The 20006-nt window shown below is 42.9% G+C and overlaps 1 protein-coding gene, 1 long non-coding RNA gene and 1 pseudogene across 6 annotated transcripts; 2 read left to right on the forward strand and 1 right to left on the reverse strand.

The window, feature by feature from the left end:
* Positions 1 to 7169: 7169 nt before the first annotated feature.
* LOC136450929 (beta-hexosaminidase 3-like) lies at positions 7170 to 12274 on the forward strand. Of its 5 annotated transcripts, none has more exons than XM_066451622.1 (15): positions 7170 to 7272; positions 7456 to 7803; positions 7930 to 8004; positions 8469 to 8504; positions 8603 to 8714; positions 8813 to 8883; positions 9027 to 9157; positions 9312 to 9377; positions 9554 to 9654; positions 10069 to 10128; positions 10222 to 10255; positions 10390 to 10488; positions 10572 to 10631; positions 10984 to 11234; positions 11882 to 12274. In XM_066451622.1, the coding sequence occupies exons 2-15, from the start codon at positions 7501 to 7503 to the stop codon at positions 12046 to 12048; spliced, it is 1566 nt and encodes a 521-aa protein (XP_066307719.1). In that variant the 5' UTR covers positions 7170 to 7272; positions 7456 to 7500; the 3' UTR covers positions 12049 to 12274. The 5 variants fall into 5 exon arrangements, with proteins under 5 accessions (XP_066307719.1, XP_066307720.1, XP_066307721.1 ...); XM_066451623.1 differs by having other exon boundaries at positions 7237 to 7348; XM_066451624.1 differs by lacking the exon at positions 7170 to 7272 and having other exon boundaries at positions 7367 to 7803; positions 8642 to 8714.
* A 460-nt stretch (positions 12275 to 12734) lies between these two features.
* Positions 12735 to 16032, reverse strand: LOC136450927 (TPR repeat-containing protein ZIP4-like; annotated as a pseudogene).
* A 490-nt stretch (positions 16033 to 16522) lies between these two features.
* Positions 16523 to 19798, forward strand: LOC136450933 (uncharacterized). The gene is made up of 3 exons (XR_010758490.1): positions 16523 to 16878; positions 17542 to 18297; positions 18801 to 19798. It is a non-coding gene; the product is annotated as an uncharacterized lncRNA (long non-coding RNA).
* Positions 19799 to 20006: the final 208 nt, after the last annotated feature.

Raw genomic sequence — 20006 nt, forward strand, 5'->3', positions numbered from 1 at the left:
CACCTTCTAGCATCCGGTCGATCTCCTTCCAGCGTCCGGTCACCACTATGAGCTCGTTTCTTTGCAATCTTGCGTCCGGCTTGGTTCCTATCTTCATGCTTGGACTTTGCTTGATATCTTAGGTCTTCTCTTGTGCTTCTATGGTCTTGCTTAAGGTGTTGATTATCGAATCATCACGTCGCCTTCGTCCAAGTCACGTCTTGCACCCTATTGAACTACAAAACAATCACTTGCAAATTCATTAGTCCAATTTAGTTGTGTTGGTCATCAAACACCAAAATCCAAAGTAAATGGGCATAGGGTCCATTTTCCTTATAATCTCTCACTTTTTGGTGATTGATGACAACACGACCAAAGCAAGCAAATAATAAAAAATTGGAATTTAAAAACTATCTACTTGCTAGGATGCAATATAAAGGGCAAGGTTATATGATACTAAAAAGATACCATTTGTAAGACTAAAAGATACCAATTGTAAAGCTAAAAGGTACTACATGTAAACATCTTTGGAAACTTATATTGCCCTTGCAAATGTCTCCATGTGGTATTATGGATTTGAGCCTTGCTTTTGATCCTACAAATTCTTTCCATTATATAGACTAATCCATAATCCACTATCCTCTCTTTCTCGGACCATTACCACTTGTAGACCATTACCACTTGTAAATTATCATGATCTTGCTTTTGGTCCTATAAATTAATGCTTGCTTTTGGTCCTCTAAATTATCATCCTTTGGAATCAAACATCGAAAAAGAAGACATTAGTAGCACAAGAGAGGGTCAAACTTTGTGATCCATTGTATGTGGAGTGGAATAGGTCACAAAATTTGACTATCACATTACATAGACGAAGCTCCCCCTAAATATATGCATACATATGATGGAGTATGTAGTTTATGCATAATTGGCAAATTAATGCTCAAAGGAGTTTAATCTATATAATGCATGGAGAAAGCATATAAATACCAAAGTGAAATCAACATGATGCTATCGGTTTAGAAATACCACATGTGGAAATCAATTTGATTTATACCACTTGCAATAGATGGTGGATATTTGAAGTATGATGCTTAACCCCAAGGACTCCATTTTCCTTACAATGAGACTACTATACACATGATAAGCTTGAAAATGTGTTAGTCTCAAAGTATCCAACTTGTAGAGTAACCTCTCCCTAACTTTGTGCACACAAGTATGTAATACTTGTAGGAGACATGCACATTGATTTTAGAATCAACAATACCACTTGAAAGATGACATGACATGAATGTGAGAATCATTTTTGAAGATGATATTCTAGAGAAATTATCTATAATTTGGACTTTGGCACATATTAGATGAATAATTGTAAAACAAGCTATGTGTCGTGCTCCTAAACAATTTAAACCATGTAGGTTTGCTCCAAGGGTTAGGAGTGAAACTGAGCAAGCCTACCATAAGATATACCTAGTGTTTGCATGATAAAAGATTAAACATGCAAATGCAAACCTAGACATGAAAAGGAACTAGATGCTAAAGGATACAAATTGTAGGAAATTAAATCTAGTTACCTAACATGGGAAGAGGAATTTGGGTCCATAGTATTCACTAATCCACTTGGCAATGACTTTATCCATAATAATGCATCCCATGAAATGCACCCATAATTTGCCAAGTCTTCAAATTCTCTAAAGTCCATTAGACTTCTCACTTCCCTTTCGGGATCCAAACTTTTTTGGTGCTCTTCATGTTGGAAATGATCTCCTTTGGCACCCAAAAGTGTTTGACCCCATTGTTGGCTTGCTTGTTCACCTTGATGGCCACTATCTTATCATTTTTCTACTTCTTCAAGAGATAAGGTGTGGAGGCTTTCTTATCCACCTTGTTGGTGTAGGTGTTGGAGAGCTTGCTTGTTTGCTTTTTCTCTTTCTTCTTTGCTCCTCTCCCATTCTTCACCTTGCACTCATAGGACTTGTGATCTTCCTTATGGCACACATAGTAAACCACGGTTTGTCCTTCATCAAGCTTTTTCACTCCCTTGACGGTGTTATTTTGATGAAGTTGGGCTTGCTTCGTCTTGCCTTTCACTTGAGTCAAGTCCTTGGTGAGGCGAGCCACTTCTTGCTTGAGTTGCTCATTCTCCTTTGCAACCTCTTGTGTATATATATCTATAATAACTTTCTCAACACAAACTTGGTTGTACAAAGGTGAGTCTAAACATAAATCATTACAAGAAGTAGAGGCATCCTTTTTAGACATGTTAAAGATAAAACTTTTCTTTTTAGGTGCCTTAGTGAGGGTTGTACCGATGGCTTCAAGATTAGCAACTTTATTAGTTAGCTCATCACAATGTTTGCACATGGTTTCCATTTTAGCAAGCAAACTTTTATAAGCATCTTGTGAGCTAGCTAACTTTTCTTTTAATTTGTCATTTTTCTTTACAAGTCGCTCATCATTGATTGTGCATGCATTTGTTGTTGCACTAGCCTGAAGTTGCTCAGTTTTAGTAGATAGTTCAATATTGAGATTAGCAAATGTCTCATATTGTTCAAGCAAAATTTTATATGCTTCTTGTGAACTATCTAACTTTTTTTTTAATTTTTTGAGCTTCTTTTGTTGACTAATGTAAACTTTAGCATAGTTAAGATTTTATTGCACAATTTCATCATAAGAAGGTATTTCATCATCACTATCACTCTCACTAGAGGATGAGCTTTCGTTACCTCGTGCCATAAGGCACACACAAGAAGATCTTGATGATAAGTGCTTGCATCCTCGCCTCTTGTGATGGTTTTCTTCTTTACTTAAAGAATCATCCCATGACCTTATTGATGTGAGGGTTTTGTCTTTGCACGTCTTCTTCTTTGTCTTGGATGTGGGCTTGTTTGGACAAACTTTCACAAAGTTCCCCAACTCGCCGCATCCATAGCATCCTCTGTTTCTTTGCTCATTTCTTTGATTGGTGAAGATGATATCTTGAATTTGGATGGACACACCCTTGACATTGAGCCTTTAGATCATCTTCTCCACCTTGTTGATAAGTTTGATTGATTCTTCATCAAGGTCGGAGGTGGAGGAGGAAGATTGATCATCATCACTTGAATCTTCATCATCGTCATCCTCATCTTCTTCTTCATCTTCACTTGAGAAGCTTGACCTTGAGCTTATCTCAACTTGCTTGCCCTTCATCTTCTTTTTCTTGCTACATGCGAGAGCTTTGTCTTTGCTTGATGAAGAGGCTTCTTCTTGACCCATCTTGCGTGACATTTCGAATGCCACTATCTTACCAATGACTATGGCCGGGGTCATGGTGCTCAAGTCCTCCATGTTGTGAAGGATGGTGATGATGCTTGCATATTTCTTTTGTGGTAGCACGGAGATGATCTTCCTCACGATGTCCGTATCATCTAGCTTTGTTAATCCTATTGAATGGAGCTCATTGATAATTGGATTCAAACGAGAATACAAATCATGAACAAACTCATCATTATTCATTTTAAAGGAATCATAATTTTGTTTAGCTAGACAATGTTTTTGCTCACGGACCTTAGTTGTGCCATCATGGAGCTCTTGGATTTGAACCAAATTTCATGTGCAGTATTTAAAGTGAACACTTGGTTAAACACATCCATGCTAAAAGATTTAAAGAAGCAATTTTTAGCTCTAGCATTGAAATGCATTTCTTTTTCTTCACTCTTTGTGGGTTTATCGAGATTCTTAATGGGTTTCATCCCATCATGAGTGACTCTCCAAACACCCAAGTCTACCGCCTCAAGGTGATAAGCCATTCTAGCTTTATGTTAGGGGAAGTTAGTGCCATCAAAGTGCGGAGGCCTAGAGGTATCCATCCCAACCACTCTAAATAGCGTCGGCTCAACGACGGTTAAGCCAAAGGTCCAAATTGAGCCAACCGGCTCTAATACCACTTGAAGGGGACTGTGACGCCTAAGAGGGGGGGGTGAATTAGGCAACTTAAAATTCTAACTCTAAACTATGGCATCTTTTTCTACCCTTAGCAAAACCTATGCAAAAGATAAACTATCTAAATGTGCAACTACGGTTTTGCTATGCTATCTCTACCGCAAATAGGAGTAATACAAACAATATAAGTGCGAAAGCTAAAGAGCAAGGTAGAGATATGCAAACTCCCCTCGACGACTCCGGTATTTTTACCGAGGTATCGAGAAGCGCGCAAGCTTCCCCCTAGTCCTCGTTGGAGCCCCTCGTAAGGAATTCCTCGCAAGGGCCAAGCTCCCGGTCAGGTAACTCTGTGGATAGCCTCGGGTCTTTCCCATGTGCAAGTGGGTCTCCGGTGTGCCTTCCGGCAAGCCTCTCTCGGATCGCTCCTCGCCATCTTCACTATCAAGCTTCCGGCCGAACCGCCGCAGACCTTGTTCCCTTCGGTACATGGTGGCGGCCACACCACAAACGCGGTTGGTGTGATATCGCAAGACTACAAGCCCCTCCGATATACAACAATGTTGCACGCAAGCACCGAGTGATAAGAGGTATGCAAACCTCACTAAACACTAGGCCTAAACCTAGAGCAAGCGCATAAGCGGTGTTCTAATCAACCTAAGCACTTCGCAAAGCACCTACGCTAATCACCTAGTAAATCACTAAGCACTATGCAAGTAGAGATCACTAAAATGGTGTATCAACACCCTAGATGTCTCCTCAGCTCCACTCAACTCAAATGGCTGGTTGAGGGGTCTATTTATAAGCTCCATTGAGAAAGTAGCCGTTGGGGACGAAATCCCGCTTTTCTGCTACTGACCGGACGCTGCTGTCATCCTGATCGGACGCGTCCGGTCGTCCCGACCGTTAAAGCCACGATCAACTGATCGAACGCTGCTGGCGTCCAGTCACATATCACCGGGCGCGTCCGGTCGCAATTTCGCCGCTCTGGAACCTCTCTGTACTCGATCGGACGCTGTAGTTCTACGTCCGGTCGATTTGCCGCCAGCGTCCGGTCAGTACTGAGTGTGTTGCCGGGATGATGAACAGTGTCATCGGTGCGTCCGGTCACTTTCAGTACTCAGCGTCCGGTCGCTGCTGCTGACGTCTGCTGTTGCTGAGTGTCTTGATCGGAGCGTCCGGTCGATCACCTTCCAATGTCCGGTCACCTCTGTGAGCTCGTTTCTTCGTGATCTTGCGTCCGGCTTGGTTCCTATCTTCATGCTTGAACTTTGCTTGATATCTTGGGTCTTCTCTTGTGTTTTTAGGGTCTTGCTTAAGGTGTTGATCATCGGATCATCACGTCGCCTTCGTCCAAGTCATATCTTGCACCCTATTGAACTACAAAACAATCACTTGCAAATTCATTAATCTAATTTGGTTGTATTGATCATCAAACACCAAAATCCAAAGTAAATGAACGTATGGTACATTTTCCTTACAAATATAATGGCTGACATCGATCGACATGTGGAGTTTGAAACTGGTTGAACTCTACAGAAATCAAGAAACAAAGCCATTCCTAGATAATTCGTGAATGAACACCGAAACTTTAGCCTTACTTCCATAAAGTGTTTCAAGAATTAATAGCGAAACCAAAGCTACCCCATTTCTAAATCTATAGCCATTTGGAGGCACAGTTGGTGGACCATTACCAACCTGTCTATCTGCATTTGGAATCAAGATTGGAGGCTCAGGCAATTAGGTTTCATCGACCTTGCATTGCTTTCTACTACCATCGGCAAAAACTGGCAACAAGAGAATTCATCTTTTGACGACCTCGCTATCTGAAACGACCCTCTGCAGGTAGAAACTAGGAGCATGCTTACTTTATCGTCGAACTAGCAGTCCAATGACCTAGTACGAGTGTTGGGTTGGTCATGTGACTGTTGCTGGATAGCAAATTTGACTACTCTCAGCAGTGGTGAGTTGGGCAGATCTCAACCCAGCCTAGGCACACGTTCGAGTTCCTTCAAATTCGACAACTACTTCGGTCAAGCAAACAAGACCTTTGGTTTGGCTTCACTGTTCACCAATACCGATCACCATCACCTACTGTGTGATGATTTGACAGACCTTTATGGACACCCTCTTCCGACTCAGATACTGGAAAACGTAAAGTATTAGCTAATTCCGCTAACTATAATGTAGCGTCAAAGGTTTAACCAGGAATGGGCCAGGTAGCAGCACAATCCAGTTTTAGCCTCATGTGCCAAGTCAGCCCAACTTTTACGCGATAATAGTATCTCGGCCCAAAATGAGATAGCCAATTAACTCAGTCCAAGTTCGTGCGTGCACCCGTGAGTCCGTGACAGTGTCAGTGTCAGTGTGTGCACTCGGTCTCACTGTCCAAGACCACACGCGGCCAGCAGGCAGCAGGTCATTCCCAACCATTTCTTACGCACCCTTTTCATGTTTCATATACTAGCAGCACGTAAATTGCGTGTATCAACTCCTCAAGAATGGCTTACCTCAGGTTCCATCCCACTATGGAGGAGCTAGCTTCAATCCTGAGGTTCTGCTCGGATGTGACGTCTCGACCCTGCTTATTGCAAAGTCATGCACCAAGCCAGCACTACCTGAGGGAAATAACCAGATACCTCAGTTTGTTATCAGGGTCGATACCTTTGTTCTTCAAAGCTATTTGTTTTCAAACTATTAGACAGAAATTATAGGAGTATTAACCAGCAGCTTTCGAAAAAGAAAATTAACCAATAGCAGGGGAAGGCCAACAAACTGAGTGAGTGCAGCAACGTTACGCTTCGGTGGACAGTGACAACGGGCAATAGCTTGTGATCAACCTACCAACCAGATCCTTGTCACGCGTTTTTACTAGCCACAACCCGCGGGTCGCGGCACCTCCCCGCTCCCGCCATCTCGCCAGCAAAACAGCAGACGCTGTCTGCAAATAGCAAGGAATATATTAGCACGGAAAAGGCAGAACGTGCCCGTTTATGCACGTACAGTATTTATCAAGAAATGTATGCACAGCATTTGTGCAAAACTCCGTAGTATTATTATATATACACTACTACTACATAGCGAAAACACTGGTCCTGTATATGGAGCAGAGTTGCAACCAAAATTAGCATCTGTGAGCTGAGCTGACTGCCTACCCATCCGTACCTGATATGGGTCACCCAAGTGCACCAGACCAGGGCCTGTGCATGCCTTTTCTTCCCTCCATCTAACCACTCCTTGACCCCGGTTTGCGATGTCATGCTGCCGCTCCTCCTCATATACCTCCTCGTCGCTCGTCTTTGTCCTAAGATAGGAATCAAATAATCTTTCCATTGGTTCTCTTCCAAACAGGTGTAGGAAGAGAGAGAGAAAAAGGTACTTGTCTCGCACTTGCCGATTGCTGCGTTCTTCCTCGCAACTTCTCTTTCCCCATCATTTCTTTTTCTCTGAGGTGAGGCTGGGCCTTCGAGCTCGCCAGGAAAAGATTGTGTCACCTGTAGTAGCTGCGGGATGCCTGTCAAAACTCACAACTCATTGATTCTTTTCTTACTCTACTAGGTGTTTGCAGTTTCTGTAGAGAAGGACACGAACCACTCTGCAAAGATGGCACTGGCTCTTAGGCTGCTTCTTGCATTTTTGGTGATCGGATCCTGCATCGCTGCTGACAACATCGACTTGTGGCCGATGCCACAGTCGGTGTCCCATGGAACACAGAAGCTCTACATCAAGAAAGATATCACAATGTCAATGGTGGGAAGCACGTATTCTGATGAGAAATCAATCTTGAAGGACGCCTTCCAGAGGATGGTTGATTTGATCACACTGAACCATGTCGTTGATGGAATAAACCCAAGTTCTTCGGTTCTCACTTGTGTTAATATAGTTGTCCATACACCTGAAGATGAGGTAATCTGCTCGCTTGATCTGATATTTTTATTAGTTCATACAGATTGCAACATCTGTTTATGTTGATACTTTTACTTCAAAAAAGAAAAGAAAATGTTGATACTTTGCACTCGTCATCTTCTGCAGCTTAGCTTTGGGGCAGATGAGTCATATAACTTAACTGTTCCAACAACAGGAGATCCACTGTATGCACAGATCGAGGTTAGTAAAAAGTTCAATGTATAGTTGCATTGTCTAAAAATACATTAGAAGCTTACTCCTATTCCCTCCTTGAAGATGAATTCAGAACTTATTTGCACCATGCAAGCCTTCAGAGTATTTTGTAGCATCTAGCATGCATAATGTCGTCCTAAACCCTCCTAAATAGACCTTTCCCTATTAAATCTCTGAAATACAAATTAACATAATACACCAGATGGACGCTTACAAGAAAAACACAAGTTATGTCTGTAAATAAGTATCATGTAATGTCAACTCCGCTATGAAATGTAAACTCCACAACATATCTATGTTCTACGTGTTATGACATGGGGATTGGGATAAGCTGTAGGTTGCAAGAGTCAAGAGAAAGTGAAACAAATGCAGAAATCGCACTTAGCATTTATGTACACAATGCAAGGCCCTTCAATAGGTATGAATTGATGACACCTTACAATATTTTGTAGGCTCAAACAGTTTTTGGAGCACTTCAAGCCTTGCAGGTAATTACTTCATGTGGTTCATAGAGTTACAAGCAATAAGTGTAAGAAAGATGCCTCACAATCATGCAGTCCAACACTATTTTTTCTAATCCATGCAGACGTTTGGTCAGTTATGTTACTTTGATTTTACATCACAGCTCATTGAACTCAACTCTGCTCCTTGGATAATTACCGACAGACCCAGATTTCCTTACCGGGGATTGCTTATTGGTTAGAACCAGCATTTCCACCTTTTACACATATCAAATGTCAACAATGTGGACGTCCAGTGAGTGATCACAACACCATTAATTTAAGCTTACTTGCAGATACCGCGAGACACTACCTCCCTGTTAAGATAATCAAAGGAGTGATTGATGCAATGGCTTACAGCAAATTGGTAAGTTTGATATTTTGAATTTGCATTAAATTTTAATTGCTTGACCCATAAGTTACAAAAAAGGTTTGAATTTTTATTTTAACTGTCTATGCTTGCTAAATAGTTTCTTATTTGTTACTTGTTTTATTTATTTTGTCACACAGAATGTTCTCCACTGGCATATCGTGGACGAGCAGTCATTTCCCATTGAAATACCTTCATACCCCAAATTGTGGAACGGTTCATACTCTTATTCAGAGAGATATACAATGTCTGATGCTATTGACATTGTACGGTGCGTTCTATTTTCATTATGAATATCACAAAACTTTACAATACCAATATTGTACAAGCATTGAAAATTTGGAGGTAACTGCCTTCAAAACGATGGAACATACTAAAAGAAACTTCACTGAGAGTGAGTAAATTGGTCAAATTGCACTTTGCAGGTATGCTGAAAAGCGAGGTGTAAATGTGTTGGCTGAGATTGATGTTCCTGGCCATGCCCGCTCATGGTAAGAAATTTCATTATGTTCTGAAGTCCAATGTGTTCCAAAATTACAGGAAATCATTTGGAGGGCAAAACCATTTTTTATTGAAGTCATTAAAATTAATCTGTAAGATTTCACAAGTGCAATTTGACTAATATGACAAAATGCAAGGCTGGAATTGTGAAAATTATACCTTTCAGGGGTGTCGGCTACTCATCATTGTGGCCATCAGAAAGTTGCAGAGAACCACTTGATGTCAGTAAAAACTTTACATTTGAAGTCATCGATGGCATTCTTTCAGGTGGTACATCTTAACGATTTTGTTGACAAAATTGAAGTCGCTCCTAAGCTAGTTATTTCAAATGATCACTATTCTGTGGGAATGGCATGAAAGATCAAGCTATAATGAAATGGGAACGCCTATAATGGATAAATTATATGCATTGAATCACTAATTCACTATTGGGTAGAGGCAATAAAAGGAGACTTGAAAGGATGGAATATACCCAAAGACTTAGTCTTAGATAGGAGTGCTTGGAAGACAGCTATTCACGTGCCTGAACCTTGATTGCTTCTGTTGGGTTTCAACTCTAGCCTACCCCAACTTGTTTGGGACTTAAAGGCTTTGTTGTTGTTGTTGTTGTTGTTGTTGTTGTTGTTGCTAGTATTCTACACAGCAAGTCTAACAGAGTTCACAATTTATGTTGTCTTTCAGATTTTAGCAAGATTTTTAAGTTCAAATTTGTTCACTTAGGCGGTGATGAAGTCAATACAAGTAAGAACAACAATTGCGTTTACAACTGATATAGTGCAGTGACCAAACAATAGATCTATCGATCACACATTCATTCTTTTCTCTGAATTTCAGGCTGCTGGACCACAACACCCCATATTGAAGGATGGTATATTTCTATGCGCTAAGTGAAATTACAATTTCACAGCTAACCTGATGTTTTTTATGACTATATGCATTAGTAGAAAATAAATTGGTCATGTTCTTGTACCAGTCAATTAATTCAAGACAATCCTTTTATAGGTTGAAAAATAACCATATGAACGTATCAGACGCATACAGAGATTTTGTATTAAGATCTCAAAAGATAGCGATATCACATGGCTACGACATCATAAACTGGTACCCCCTATTCGACAATTTTGACAGGTTCCAGTAAGTTACTAGCCATTAAAAATTTAACAGACAATGTTTCATGCTTACAGGGAAGAGACATTTAACAGTTTTGGAGACAAATTGGACCCAAAAACCGTGGTGCATAACTGGTATTTACTCACTTTCTGCTTAATTTATGACATGGGGAAGGTTTTACTTGCATCGATAGCACAATGACTCCCAGTTTCACACGATGCTCGCTCTGGAGTTTACAGTTGTTCAGAACATGAAGGGACATAACATTTCAGGGTTATACATATTCAGTGAAATAAAGGGTTTAAATAAAATGGAAAACAAGACCAAACTTGGAGGAACCAGCTTTATATTAAGAAGAAATAAATTAATTAAAGGGTTTTAGATTCAGTTAACATTTTTCATGCAATTTGTACTCCTAAGCTCATCCTGGCTCTTCTTTCTGCTACCAATAGTTAACTGTTAGCAATTTTGCCCATAAATTAATAGGCTTGGAGAAGATGTAGCACCCAAAGTGGTTGCTGCAGGGCATAGGTGTATAGTAAGCAACCAGGATAAGTGGTACCTGGATCACTTGGATGCCTCATGGGAAGGATTTTACATGAATGAGCCCCTAAAAGGTATCAATGATACAAAGCAGCAGCAATTGGTCATTGGTGGTGAGGTTTGCATGTGGGGTGAGGAAATTGATGCCTCAGACATTCAGCAAACAATTTGGCCACGTGCTGCAGCAGCTGCAGGTAACTGATTGAAAAGGTTGAGTGTCCTGATTAATGCCTGATATATTTCAAATTTAATGGATAAAACATTATCCAAACCAGAGTCTTAATTGCAAGCTATAATCACCTATATTATTTAGGGGACATAAATATAGTGTGACACAGTACTCCAATCAGTTAACTTTGAGCAGAAATATGGTATGCTTTGAATGATAAAATTCTACACAGTATATACATCTTCAATATTCATGTTCTCATATAGTATAGTAAGATGTCATCAAAATTCCTAGCATAAAAGGTTAAATATGCATGCTCACTGCTCAGATATGACATTGTTTTTATTATAAAGAAGAGCATACTGCATAGAATAAATTCTCAAAGGCACGCACAATTTAGCATGTTGCTGAACAATGATAGATGACTGCTTTCATAATTTCAGTAGATTCTATATAGCGATTGAGTTGATGTACACCAAAATATTATTTAAGGGCATGATCCACACTAACAGAAGCAGAGTTTACAAGCAACCTTGTAATCTATGGTAGTATATGAAATTTGTATGCCACTCACAAATACTCATCTGCTATGCCAAGGAATGCATGGTTGCACTGCCATCTGTATGAACGATTTTTGACTCACCAATCCTCTTACATTGCATATCCTTGAAGAGAGACTGTGGACTCCGATTGAGAAGCTTGCAAATGACACAAGATTTGTTACATCAAGATTGGCGCGCTTCAGGTGTTTGCTCAACCAAAGAGGAGTAGCTGCTGCACCATTAGCAGGTTATGGTCGTGCATCACCATCAGAACCTGGCCCCTGTGTAAGGCAATAAATGTCCATAGCTAAATGGAAAGGGGTATTCACAGAGGAAAACCTGCCGTTCCTTGACAGAAAAGGATTCGCTCTTACCCCTGTTATATATTCAGCAGAGTGTACGTCAGATAGTTGGTTTAGGGTTGTGTAGAATGTTTCATGTCCTTTTTTGCTCCTCTCCAATCCAATTTCCTCCCGCAATAATTTGGATGCCTATGAAATCTATATGGTGTGGTAATGAAATGTAATAGCTTCATACGGGGTTCACCAATTAGTTGTCACACACACACACACACACACACACACACACAAAAAAAAAAAAAAAAAAAAAAAAAAAACTCACCTCAGAAAACCTGTTTCCAGCCAAAATAAATTTTAACGCAAACAATCAACATATGTGTTGCACATGATCATACTAAAATTGAGGGACGCTCTCACTGCAAACACAAAGATCATTATACTTATAGAGAAGTCGCCCAATATAAGACAAAAAATAACTTTTCCTTGCACATGAGCATACTTAAATTCTAGGACATTTATACTGACAACAAAATAACCACATACTTCTCTACAAATCATGGAAATTTTCATCATAAAATGGAAGCGCATTTGAGTGCACATCAATCATATGAAGAATATCGGTATTTATGGTTCAAACAAATGTTCTATTTATATGCAGCCATGAAATTCCACTGTTCACAAATTTCTAAACTAGGACAGGTTGAGACATACTACCAGTACCAGACATGCTAGTACTTGGTTCCCCATCTTGCTGGCTACATTCATCAGGTTCTTTACCAGATAATTTCTGAAATTTCTCAAAGCATTCCTCCATCCCTGGTATATACAGCTTCATTCTGTCAAAATGCCGAGCAAGATCTAGACCCATCTTCATCCATTTTTTAGCAACAGAATGTTGCCCAAGCCTCCCAGGTAAATATGACTTGTTCCATGCGGTTATTGCAAGCCACCTCCCTTCCTCAAATGGATATTCACCATCTCTGTCCAACCACAATCTGGTAAGCTTGTTGAAATACATCATAGGCTGCATCACTCATGCTACCACTGAAATCCTGGAGACCAGAAAGGCATACTAGTTTTCTGAGGGCAGCACTGATTACCCCATAGTTTGGCGAGTGAGAGGCAAGGGCAGTACTAATGCTGACCTTCAGGAGAAACTCAGCAACCTGGAGGTTTGGTTGGGTGCCTTCAGAAGCCATGTCTCCAAGTACGAGAACATGACCTGGTGTACATGCTTTAGATGCTTGAAAGCTCTTGACTAATTGGAGCTGCTGAGGGTGTGCGCTAGTGTCCAGTCTATTGAGAAACTGGTAGAAGTTGAATGTATGAAGAAAGGGCAGGTTGTTCTCCAATTGATCAGAGGTCACCGGAGCCGAAGGCAGACTCAAGGGTAATAGCTGCAAATCAGTACAAATGAATCAAAAGAATGTCCAAGAAAAACAAATCCAAACACACTGGTATCAGCAACTCTTGATAATTGGCAAGCTCCATGTTTACCTTGCCAGCCCTTCTGAGCATCTCAATGCCCTTTTTAAGGTCAGAGTCTGACAATGGAGACTTGTTTAGTTCTTCAGCCTGGAGCATGCAACTGACACTCATGATCAATGATTTGCAAATCAAGAGAAGGTTAGCATCATCTTCCTCATTACCAGAGCTGAAAAATTCAGCTGCAAGCTCAAAGAATTCAGAGGAATAATCATACTTCTTCTCTTTTACCACCTTTAAAGCCATATTCCATGAACTGACAGCAAACCAATTCAGTTCACGCAGCCCTACAGTCCCCTTTCCCAAAAAAGTTTCCACACCAAGCTCATTCATCCGTAGCTTGGCACGTCTTGAGTACTTCAGAATCTCAGCCTCAGATCCTGGCTCACGAAGGAGGAGAGCTATCAGGTTGCGGAGGACAGTGGCCTCGCTCATTGGCAATGGCTTTCCAGCAGAGTAGAGGCCTAGAAGGAAGGTTAACGAAGCAACTGCCACACGGAAAGACTTGCAGACGATAGCTTCATGAATCGAGAGCGTCAGGAAGTGAGGGTTGAAGTCAACATAGCCCACCATGGTCTTCATCAACTTGATAGCCTCATTATCCTCCTCCTTGTGCAGAAGGATCTTAAACTAGAAAATGCATATGTATTAGTAAAAAAGTGCTAAAACTAAAAATGGAACCCTGTAAAACTGACAGCATGTACAGAACATTACCTTCAGAAAGGCACAGTTGATATTGGGTTCAACCTACAGGTATGCATTGATTCAAGCATAAGAAAGCATCACACAATATCATCTAACAAGGCAACGGGGAGAAAGATCAATACCTTTTCAGCCTCAGTTATGAACTCTTGGGCTCGATCAAGATGACGAAGTACCATATGGCAAAGGCAAAGTACTCGGAAGCATTTTGCAAGCATCGACCTCTCAATCAAATCCGCACCGATCTCGCAGTTGTTTGCATGGAAATGCTCAGAGCCACTGTTCAAAATTACAACTGCCAGCTTCATTAGGTGCACACATTTTCTTACGAAGTACTACTGTATATGAGTTCAGTAGTGTAAGAGAATACAAACCATGTCCATAGCAGTGCATGCATTGTGTCACGCTCATGGGTGTTAGCAGGGCCATTGAACAGCGCAACCACCCTCACATCTGACACGAGCTCAGCAATCGCTCTTGCACGCCCAGCCCCGCCGCCTGCACCCTGAACCACCGTTTTCAACACCCTCACTGCAGCAGCTGCAGCACTGGCGCGGCACCGTGCGGCAAGTGCAACAAGCACTTTAAGTGCAGCATCCAGCCCCGCACTGGCTAGGTACAGCTCGGCTGCCGACACGCACAAGAATTCGGGCGCTTCCTCATTGGCCATGAGCCTACCGAGCTCCCTCTCGGCGTCCACCAATTTACCGCTGCTGAGACACGCACGCAGCGCCATGAACGCAATGCTGGAGTGCTCCTTCCCCAGCCCTGGTGAGGCTCTCGAGACCCTGGTACAGTGCAGGGTGCCTTCGTAGTCGTTGGCTTCGAGACGCTCGGCGGCGAGGAAGCGGAGGCATTGATCCTTAATCACTTGGAGCTTTGGGGTTGCAGGAGTGGATCTCATCTCGGGGTCGTCGGGGAGGCCGCGGCCTTCTCGCAGAGATCAAGCGCTTCGGTTAGGAGGGTCGACGCGTCGATGGCGGGATCCGGGGATTTTGTGGCGAAAGCAGCCTTGCCGAGGAGGTACGCCTCGGCGAGGGCTTTGACCCCCTCAGAAGACGCCGCGGCGAGGGGCTTGGACCGGCTTAGCAACGCGACGGCGAGGGCGTGCTTGCCCTCACTCGACGCCGCGCGCGCGCGAGAGGTTGAGGTCCAGCAGGATGTCCCGATCCTCCTCCGTGTCAGCGGCGCAGACCAGCGGCGTGGCCTTCTCGAAGCAAGCGGAAGCGAGGTCGGCACGGCCGAGGTCAAGCCAGACCAGGCCGGTGCGGTGGAAAAGGGACGCCGCCTTCGCAGTGGCGTTGGGAACGCCTTCCGGGAGGCCGGCGATGAGGAGGAGCTCCGGCGCCGCCTGCCGAATCTCCGTCTCCGCGACCGCGGCCTCGGGGGCCCTCGCAGGGAAGTTGTGGTTGGCGCGGTCGACACACGCGTTCCAGAGGCGGAAGGCGAGGTTCCATACCTTGAGCCTGAACGCCCCGTTGAGACCCGAGGAGGAGGAGGAAGCGGCGGTTGCGAGGTTGGTGAGGAAGCAGCGGGGATCGGCACCGAGCTTCTCCAGGGAAGAGGAATCGGAGGCGTCGAGCGCCTCGACGTCGGCGACGACCCTGTTGAGGTCGGTGAGGAGGGTGGCGTGCGGCGGCGGCGGCCGGTACTCGGGGGAGAGCTGGGAGATCCGGTACTCGGGCGAGAGCTCGGAGATCTTCATGGGGTTTAGGATTCGGCAGCTTCCGATCGAATTGAATTGAGTGGTGATTTCGAGCGAGAAGGGAGGCTAGGTGTGGGGGTGGCGGCAGTGGAGGCTGGAGAAGGAATTCCAGGACGGCAAATGGGGGGAGGGGGAGAATTCGAATTTTGAAATGGTTGGCGAACGCCGACTGCCGGTGCCGGCTCCGTTTTTATACCGGGAGCCTTCTAGAAGATAACTGAACGAATGCGCTGGTTGTCTGGTTGCATCTTCCACTTAGGGCTTCTCCAACGCAGGCCCCGTTTAGATGCAAGCCAAAAACCAAAAATTTTTAAGATTCTCTGTCACATCAAATCTTGCGGTACATGTATGGAGTACTAAATGTAGATGAAAAAAAAACTAATTACACAGTTAGCCGAGAAATCGTGAGACGAATCTTTTAAGCCTAAATAGTTCATAATTGGACAATTTTTGCCAAATAAAAACGAAAGTGCTACAGTAACCGAAAGCTAAAAATTTTCGGAACTAAACGGGGCCGCAGTGAGCTGGCGTGCTGCCCCAACCACCACTTAGGCAGCTGAGTGTTCCATGTCACGGAGATGGTAATCTTGCAGGGTGTCTGCAGGAGAGGCGATCGTCTCATCTGACAAAAAGCAGAGGAAGCAATTGGAGCTAGCATTGCAGTGACGGAGCGGCACGCAGCGGCTCCGACCCTCGGGACCACCGCGATATCTACCACAACAAGTTGGAAACTCTAATCTCTGCGCGCCAATTTCTATTCCCCCGAAGTCGCATCTGCTTCCTTCTTGCTTTTTTTGCCACCGTCGCCGCCGCCACTGCTGCCGCCCATCGATTCGTCCTCCATGCCTCTCCTGCTGCGAAGGAGAGTCACCAAGATGTCGGCATCTCTGTGATCTGACTTTTCGTCCAGCCACCACTCATCGCCGGACTCTGCAGGTTCGTTGGTGTCTAACCCTAGGTGATTTCAGTTATATATGCATTCGTTTCCTTGCCTGACTTGAGTGATTCCCCGTCAAAATCTGTGAATATTTGTTATCTTTCACTAAATTGCAATGGGGTATTGTCGATCTGGTTGTTTTCTAATTTTTTTTGGAAGATTCAAAGAAACCCCAAATGTTGGCTGGACAGATGAATTTGATTAATTGTTTAGTTTGGGCAGGTTCATTCCTTGTGAAAATATGAGATTAGATTACAGTAATATGATGTCCAAATATCAAACTAATCTGTGATTTTTTTTATTATTCATGGTTCCTAAAACTTATAGAACAAAACAACACTTTTTTGGTGTTTGGAATGTCTATTATTGAACTACAGTACATCCATAGGTAGTAGAATATGGCATACTCATGCAGCTCATGCTGTTAATGATTGGTGTTTTTTTTCTTACCATGTATAGCTGTTTGCCTCATACCTTTTCTTACCATGTATAGCTGTTTTTCTAGTGAGTACTGGTAGAGAAAGATGCTATTTTTCTTGAACTGCAACTACAGTAGTAGTACTGAATCATGCTGTCCATTGCTTATGAAACATTTAATCTTTTAGAATTATTATTATTGTTACATACTTCTAACATGATTTATCAAATTTCCTACCTTGTAGTACTGTTGTTTCTTGCTCAATCACAATGGAGTATCGTCCAAGAGGTGGTTTCATGAACTTTCTTCAAGGTGTGGATGGTGCTGCATCCTCAACCTTCGGACCATCCTTGCGCCCACAGCATCCTGCCTACCAAGCGCATCATTTTCCTATGACATATACTAATTTCATGGGACCACCACCACCACCTGGCAATACACACAGCTCCCCATGGGCCTCTGATTCTAGGAGCCCGAGTCTAGCAAACATCGGTTAGCATCGGGTAACAGTCGATGTGGAAGCAACAGATGATGGGGCAAAGGATGTACTACACTCCTGAGAAGGATGTCAGACAGTGGCAGAGCCACATGGTATGCCGGGTATGCACCGGCATACCCGGCAAAACCGGCTGCAAGTGGTATATATATACTATATAATATAGTGTATAGGATGTATTTATAAAAAAGAAAAATGAAAAAGCATACCTGGACACCATCCTTTGATGACGGGAGGCCCATGTAACGCGGCCCACTCGACAAGTGAACCCATACGGTATGCGCGCTCGGAGTCTCAGACTCTGTACACGACTTTTCCGTTTTCTAATTTGAATACGGAGCCACGGAGGAATACACCGTCTGCGCCTGACGCCCCGACCGGGTGAGTCGAGTTGGTGTCGCCCTGGCACCCTGGCCCCTGGTGCCTGCCAGCTGCCGCCCTCCACCCTGCTCTGAATTGGAGGATCACCTCTATTTCTCGCACGTCTCGTCTGCAATATTTACGGTAATTTAATCTTTGCTCTTCAGGTTTTTATAGAAAATTATTGTTTAGCCTTTTGAATGATTGTCTAGTCACTTTCATTGAGCGAGATATTTTTTTAAAGTTGATGAAAATGATATAGTCAAGACATTCATGTCCCTTTGTAAGCGTCGAATAAACCGGTGACAAAAATAACATTGTAAGTCTCCGTTACTCTTTTATGCCTATATTTGAACTATTTATATTGTATTTAGTGGATGGTCTTAATCTAATGCTTAAATTTATCGAATCATATTGTAAAATTTACGATATTACCAAATTGCTAAAATGAATTTACCGAATTATATATCAAAATTTTTAAATGGCATACCCTAAGTTAAAATCCTAGATTCGCCACTGATGTCAGATTGGTAAGCTCCTACTATTGTTGCCCTTACTGAATCTACCAATTGATTCATGCATAATTGCTGCCCTTACTACTGAAAACTTATTTACCACCTCATGTCCATCTTGTTTACTTCATATAGGTTAGTGCATGGATAAACAACTCTACAGATCCTATTGAAAGAAATTCCAAAAAGCTTGCTCGTTATTGGAAGGAGGTTACTGCAGCATACAACCTGACCACACCAAGTGACCGTAAGCGCGATGTGAAGCATACGAAAAACCATTGGTACAAGACTACAAAGAAGGTATCATGTTTCAATGGTTGCTACAATCAACTGGAAGGGACTTATGTGAGTGAGCGGTCTAATGAGCAGTTAATGGAAGAAGCCCTGGAATTGTATCGCAGCAGGTACAAGCACCATTTCACCTACGTGCATTTGTGGAAGATCGTTCGCCATAGTCCAAAGTGGAATGCTCACATTGCAGCTGAATGTCAAGGCACGAAGAGGTCGTGTGATGAGTTAGATGCCAACAGGGTGGCTCCAAATGTGCGTCCAGTGGGCTGCAAGAAAGCTAAGAAAATGAAAGGAACTGCTAATGGGTCTGCAACTACAGTGGTTGAAGAACAACTGGAGAAACTAGTTAATGCTCAGTCAGAGATTACTGAAGGCATAAGTAACATGAAGGATTTCCAAGAACGCATCTCAAATCAGAAGTGGAAGCTGCAAAGTTGACATACATGGCAGCTAAGGAAAACAAGGAATCCAAAGTGTTAGAGAATAACTCAAAGACCATGGAGCACAGGGAAAAAATGATGGATAGGTTTTATGATATGTTGAAGGTGGACACTTCTAAGATGGAGCCATGGGCTAAGAAGGCTCATGTGAGGGCTGTCACTGCTCTGGGAGATGAACTATTTGGTCGAGATGGTAGTGCATAGAGCATTGCTGGAAGCAACTTTTTGGAAGGAAGGATGAGGACAAATATTTATGTAATGAATATATATAAATAATTTATTTATGTTCTTTGTGGAACTGGTTGTCTGTGTTGTAATCAGACCACAGAAATGTGGAATTCAGAGCCTATGTTGTAATCAGACCACGTAAATGTGGAATTTAGAACGTTTTGAATTGTGCCATTTATGTAAAAGGGCGTACCCAGTGCAGAGAGCTCCCGCTCTGTGCGGGGTCTGGGGAAGGGTGTCAGTGGCAAGCCTTACCCTCGCATGTGCAATGCGAGGAGACCGCAACTCGAACCCGGGACCTTCCGGTCACAGGCGGTAAGACTCTATCGCTTGCACCAGGCCCGCCCTTCGAATTGTGCCATTTATGTGTTTTCTATTAAAA

Source organism: Miscanthus floridulus, chromosome 5, assembly GCF_019320115.1.
Source record: "Miscanthus floridulus cultivar M001 chromosome 5, ASM1932011v1, whole genome shotgun sequence".
Taxonomy (NCBI): Eukaryota; Viridiplantae; Streptophyta; class Magnoliopsida; order Poales; family Poaceae; genus Miscanthus; species Miscanthus floridulus.